This window comes from Octopus sinensis, linkage group LG2, assembly GCF_006345805.1.
Source record: "Octopus sinensis linkage group LG2, ASM634580v1, whole genome shotgun sequence".
NCBI lineage: Eukaryota > Metazoa > Mollusca > Cephalopoda > Octopoda > Octopodidae > Octopus > Octopus sinensis.
In genome coordinates this window covers 81,346,180-81,352,986 of record NC_042998.1, presented here as the reverse complement: position 1 = coordinate 81,352,986, position 6,807 = coordinate 81,346,180, and the positions used below count along the sequence as shown (strand labels likewise).

General features: G+C 35.3%; 1 protein-coding gene across 2 annotated transcripts in view; it reads left to right on the top strand.

Moving 5' to 3' along the window:
- Positions 1-6,583, top strand: part of LOC115232540 — a 96,555-nt gene extending 89,972 nt beyond the window's left edge. For both annotated transcript variants that reach the window (XM_029802478.2, XM_029802479.2), the window contains one exon: positions 5,751-6,583. In XM_029802478.2, the coding sequence (XP_029658338.1) occupies positions 5,751-5,961 (211 nt within the window). In that variant the 3' untranslated portion in view covers positions 5,962-6,583. The remainder of the gene's footprint in view (positions 1-5,750) is intronic.
- Positions 6,584-6,807: the final 224 nt, after the last annotated feature.

Sequence of the window (6,807 nt, the reverse complement as noted above, 5' to 3'; positions counted from 1 at the left end):
TATAAAATATACAGTGTATATATATATATATATATATAAAATAAAAACATGATGCGAAGGATTCAGCGGTACATATGTTTCGGGCCTTCCGCTGAATCCTTCGCATCATGTTTTTATTTTATTTTGATCAATTTACTCCACCACCTACACCACCAAACGGTATACACAGGTGCTTATAATTATCAAGTACTCACCCCGAATTTATATATATATATATATATATATATATATATATAATATAAGCGTACACATATATTCATATGTTTGTATGTATATATCCATAAAGATCCCATGGTGAAGCCATTCATTGGCCATCTCTTTACTATATTTAGTTCATTTTCTGCTCACTTTACTTACTTCCATTTATATCCGAAATATTAAACATAACTATTTTAGTACACTATCTAGTTATTAGGTTACCTTTTCATACCATTCATATCTAAATAGTAGAGTATTCACTATCTTAGAGTACATTTGTGACTTGTTTCTATGTGAGAATATTCATTATGAAATGTTTTTTTTCTTAGTGATAACTTTTACTCCTGATATATTACAAGGTATGCAAGATTCATTCTTCCTGATTTGAAACTATCTTATATTAACTGACACCACATGACTCGACATATTCATTCTTCAATTTTCATGAAGTAAAGTGGATAAGAGAACTTACCATTAACTCACACCAATCATTCCGCTGCTGTTGTAAATACAACATAGCATTTCATTAGATTCATTATTTTAGAAACAGTAGAACATTTCATAAAGCTACTCCAACAAAATGAATCTCTCTAACTTTATTTTTGCGAATCAAAAGATTGACTAGTCTTATATTTGTTCTCCGTAAAGCATATTCAATCGAAAAGAAACATTTGAAATATAAAATGTTATCTGCTGGTCAATATTATTGCTTTCCTATTTAGCTGGTCAATACGGTTTTTGTGGAAAATTTATCCAAGCAGAAATTGTATAAGAGAGCGATGTCCAACGTCAATATTTTTTCACTAGAATTTCTTTCTTTGTTTCTCATTTATTTCTATAGAACAGAATTATTTCAACGTAAGCTTTCAAATGTAACGTTGTAATTATATCACTAACTAATCAACTCTAAATATAATGCAATTTATGTGCTGCTATCTATGTTAAATGGTGTCTTTGTCCAAAACCATATTGCCTCTCTGTCATGTTACAGTCAAGATGACAAAAGAATCACAGCGGCATATTGATGACAGACAGTTCAAAGTGAAAAGTTTTTAGAACACATCCACGAAAGTAGGATTAAAATGAATTAACTAAAACCAAAGTTATGTTTGTTGTTGATCTGAAACTCATAATCCGATATAAACATTAGAGACTGACTGTTCATTTTTATTCAGTCTTAGTTCATATTTCAAAGGTAGGGTGTAGCTTGATGGAATTCTAATTTTATTACATAATAAATTTGAGTTTTCATGCCTTACTCAGGCAGAGATTTAGGAATCTCTTTGATATAATGTAATCTTAACTGATCCTAAATACGTAAATACATATTTCATTGATAAACATGAATTAAAGTTTCATGATATATATATATATATATATATATATATATATATTAAGGTATGTAGAAAAATACAACATGGACAAGAATGTATAACTCTTAGAAGACGATACAATAAACACGGACAGGACATTCGAAACCCTCGGTCTTCAGTCAAGAACCGGATCATCGTAGTAATTTCGGCTGATTAATCTTGAGATTACTAGATCACGGCCAGCCCTCCAAGAAAAACTAAGCAACGAGCATTAGAAAAACTAAGCTGGGAGCGTAGATTTCCTGGAAGAAGGATCGAATGCATACGGACACCAGACAGCAAAAGGGACGAATATAAAAAAACAAAAAACAATAATGGAATACAGAAACATGAAATACAGAAGCATTAACGGTGAAAACACAAAAGTGTCTTACGACTGATAACAAGCAACAAATTTTTTCTCTGGCGCATTGGAAGGAGCCTTATCGGCGATGCCTATAGCGGCGGACGAAAAACAACGATGTTAACACGACGCTGGTGAGAAGCTGAAAGGCAGATTTCGGCCAGCAGTCACGTGACAGAGAAGAGAGAAAGAAAAGAAAGAGAAGCAAAGGAAGAGAGAGAGAGAGAGGAGGGACAAACGCAACAAAGAGAGAGAAGAGAGAGAAAGAGGAATCAGAGAGGGAAGGGATGGGTGTCGAAGATTGACCTGTGAGTGCAGAGCGAGACAAGGAAATAGGAGGGTAGTGGAAGATTAGACCAAGAATCAGAGGAAAGAGAAGAGAAAAGAGGATGAGTAGAGAGAAAAGAGAGAGAAGGGGACAGATCAAGTAAAAATGAGAGTGAAAGAGAGACAACAGAGAGTCGTACCAATTATTAAGAATATGTGCTCACATTAATGTTAAGAGGGTACGTGGCGCCTGAATATATGTTAAGGTATGTAGAAAAATACAACATGGACAAGAACGTATAACTCTTAGAAGACGATACAATAAACACGGGCATGACATTCGAACCCTCAGTCTTCAGTCAAGAACCGGATCATCGTAGTAATTTCGGCTGATTAATCTTGGTTACTAGATCACGGCCAGCCCTCCAAGAAAAACTAGCAACGAGCATTATAAAAACTAGCTGGGAGCGTAGATTTCCTGGAAGAAGGATCGAATGCATACGGACCCAGGACAGCAAAAGGGACGAATATAAAAAACAAAAAACACATAATGGAATACAGAAACATGAAAACAGAAGCATTAACGGTGAAAACAACAACAAGTGTCTACGACTGATAACAAGCAAACAAATTTTTTCTCTGGCGCATTGGAAAGGAGCCTTATCGGCGATGCCTATAGCGGCGGACGAAAAACAACGATGTTAACACGACGCTGGTGAGAAGCTGAAAGGCAGATTTCGGCCAGCAGTCACGTGACAGAGAAGAGAGAAAAGAAAAGAAAGAGAAGCAAAGAAGAGAGAGAGAGAGAGGAGGGACAAACGCAACAAAGAGAGAGAAGAGAGAGAAAGAAGAATCAGAGAGGAGAAGGGATGGGTGTCGAAGATTGACCTGTTAGTGCAGAGCGAGACAGGGAAATAGGAGGGTAGTGGAAGATGATAGACCAAAGAATCAGAGGAAGAGAAGAGAAAAAGAGAATGAGTAGAGAGAAAAGAGAGAGAAGGGGACAGATCAATCAAGTAAAAATGAGAGAGAGAGAGAGAGACAAACAGAGAGTCGTACCAATTATTAAGAATATGTGCTCACATTAATGTTAAGAGGGTACGTGGCGCCTGGAATATATGTTAAGGTATGTAGAAAAATACAACATGGACAAGAACGTATAACTCTTAGAAGACGATACAATAAACACGGACAGGACATTCGAAACCCTCAGTCTTCAGTCAAGAACCGGATCATCGTAGTAATTTCGGCTGATTAATCTTGAGATTACTAGATCACGGCCAGCCCTCCAAGAAAAACTATATATATATATATATATATTCTTCCTGCTTAATTAATGCATTGTAGATGTTGTAGACAAATTGCTATAGCTGGAATTTATACTTTCCATTCACTTTTGTAGAATTATGGAAAGGTTGTAATGTTTCCATTTTGACAACAGCAAATTCTGTCACTCGTTAGAAATATTATTTTAGCTTAATTGCAGACTATTTTCGATTTCTGATAGTAGCTTTTTTCATCTCAACTACGTGGCTGACACCTTTAGAAAAGACGCAGATGTTTTCTTTTGCGTTCTCTTTCAATGCGACAACGATATCATACACAAAATAGATCAATTGACACAATGTGTTCATCAAAATGCTTAAGAAATTCTCAAATTCCCATACTCAATACGTGGTTATAAGCATAAGAATAACATTCTTCCTATTTCGTTATGTTATTGTTTTCTTTCTCGTACGCATATTCACCTAAAAATCAGCAAATGTTAAAGACAACCACTGAGGAATCACTTGTTTGTCATTTAAAGATGGCGAGTTCGAATTTCTTAAATAAATATTTTATACGTAAATTGCATCATTACTTAGACAAATGTATGCAAATTTGAACAGATTTGCTTTTTCTAGCTGTGTCGGCTGTGAACTGCATAAAATATATTTGACTGCGGGCATGCTGGAGCACCGCTTTTAGTCGAACAAATCGACTCCAAGACTTATTCTTTGTAAAGCTAGTACTTATTCTATCGGTCTCTTTTGACGAACCGCTAGGTTAAGGGGATGTAAACATACCAACATCGATTGTCATGTGATGGTGGGGGAACAAACACAGACACATTAATACATACATATATATATATATATATATATATATATATATATATATACGACAGTTTTTTTTCAGTTTCCGTCTACCAAATCTTCTCACATGACTTTGGTTGGACCTAGGCTATAGTAGTAGACATTTGCTTAAGGTACCATGCAGTGGATCTGAACCCGGAACAATGTGGTTGGGAAGCAAGCTTCTTACCACACAGCCACTTCTGCGCCTAGAAATATCTAAATTCAAAGGATTACTTCGATTCTATTTTGACGTCGAATATTGATCTTCAGCAATTAATTATCTCTTAGCAACTTGTCCTACAGAATTTCTAATTGTTGATATCTTATTTATTCCAGTATTTGGGGTCCTAAATACTTTCTTTTAATGTCGCAAGTTGAATTGTTGCAAATATAAACCATTTTTAATGGCATAAACCGAAGTAGATAAAGCTATAAATAGTAGCTTGTAGAATATTGGGGGGAAATATCCTTTGACTTATTTTCCAATTGAAGATTTATATCCCAGTATTCTACACACTAGCATTTATAGTTTTATCTACTTTAAGTTCTACCGTTAAAATGAGTTGTTCCATATCGGTCAAACTTTCTGCATCCTTATTGTGTGAACAACATTGTAGACATGGTTGAAATATATAAATATTTATTTCTTTATTGCACATAAGGGGGACAAACAAGGACAGACAAAAGGATTAAGTCTATTTCATCGACCCCAGTGCTTAACTGGTACTTATTTAATCGATCCCGAAAGGATGAATGGTACAGTCGACCTCGGCGGAATTTGAACTCAGAACGTAACAGCAAACGAAATGCCGCTGAGCATTTCGCCCGTCGTGCTAACAAATATATAAATATTAATAAGAATTTATTCTTTTGTACTCTAACCACAAGGACCGAAATATTTGAGGAGGGTGCTAATCGAATAGATCGAAATCCAGTATGCAACTGGTACTTAATTTTTCGACCCCGAAAGTATGAAAGGCAAAGTTGACCTCAGAACGTAACGGCAGATGAAATACCTCTAAGCATTTCTTTCGGCGTGTTAACAAATACATTAAATTAATAAGAATTTATTCACCCGCATTGTCAGACACTCGAAAGTTGAACCAACTCACTTACTGTATTTAGTTTAGCATGACGAGATGCCGAGTTCAAATTCAGCCGTTTGGGTTTTACCCCTCATCCTTCACCATTTAATACATTGTTTACTTTAATGAAACCCTCTACTTCAGTATATTTGAAACAAATTTAGATGATATACTATCTTCGTTGTTAATGTTGAAATGTTATTTATTTGAATGACTTGTAGGAATCTTGACCTTCTGACATTGACTTCCAGCACTTATGTTATGTACTCCTGTGAGTGGGTGTATGCGCGCGTGCTTGTGTGTGTGTGTGTGTTTCAATATATAAATGCTTGTTACCACATATAACAGAAACTGTTTTTTCTTTCAGGATGCACATGCCTTGGATGCTGCTCCCCAACAGGATGTGTTTACGTCAACGTTGTCGATCCAATAATGACTGCTGTCGCCGCTATAACATTTGTGACCGTTGGGCTAAACTCTGCTATGATTGTTGGTATGGACATCCTTGTTCTTCTGACAAAGATTGCTGCCAACGTTATCCAAGATGCAGTCTCTCCAAGGGTACTTGCACAAATTAACACCAGTGACTACTTAAACAGAAACACCGCAGACCTTGGACAAATGAACGGCGAGTCCGTTGTGACGTGACAACATATCTCAAAAGACGAATGAAAGTGAAAATACCTCCCACCGAAACAATGAAGAATCATCATGCCAAGTTCTTTAATAACACATGAATAAATCATACATTTTCTCGCGCAGCTTATGAAACATTGTTTTCTTTACCATACTGTATTTCGTCTCATTGTAGACATAAAATTTGCATTTGCATAACGTATCAAATAATGTCATGGTCTGAATTTGATGTAACTCTCATAATTTGAGCCGTCAGTAAATAATTCTCAATTGTCTTCGATAGCTACTAATCATGAGATAACCCATTTATTCCACAGGAAAAGTAAAGGTAACATGCACTAAAATATACGATTATATCCTGAAGTCAAGAAGATTATAAACAACAACATCAAAGTACTAAAAATATATCTTTTACTCTTTTCTTCTATTTTATGTATCGTATACGTGAGAAAATTGAAGTATATATATATTTATCATTAAAGTAAAATCTTCGAAAACAAATGTTTTGTCTGGTGAAATATTGTTGTTCACACTACCCACGGAAATAAATATCAGTTGAAATTACACAGTTATATCACTCTATTTTTAATTTAATTTAATAAAGTAGCCCCTCTCTCCGGTGGTTAATCACAGAACTTGTCGTACAACCTGCTGAAGAATCAATCGTTCGTTCATCTACCATCACGCGTGCAGCAATATTGCTGTTATCATAATACACAGCTACTGAGTAACAAAGACTCAATGCATTTCAAAAGTGTTTCATTATATACAATGCGATTTTGACTCAT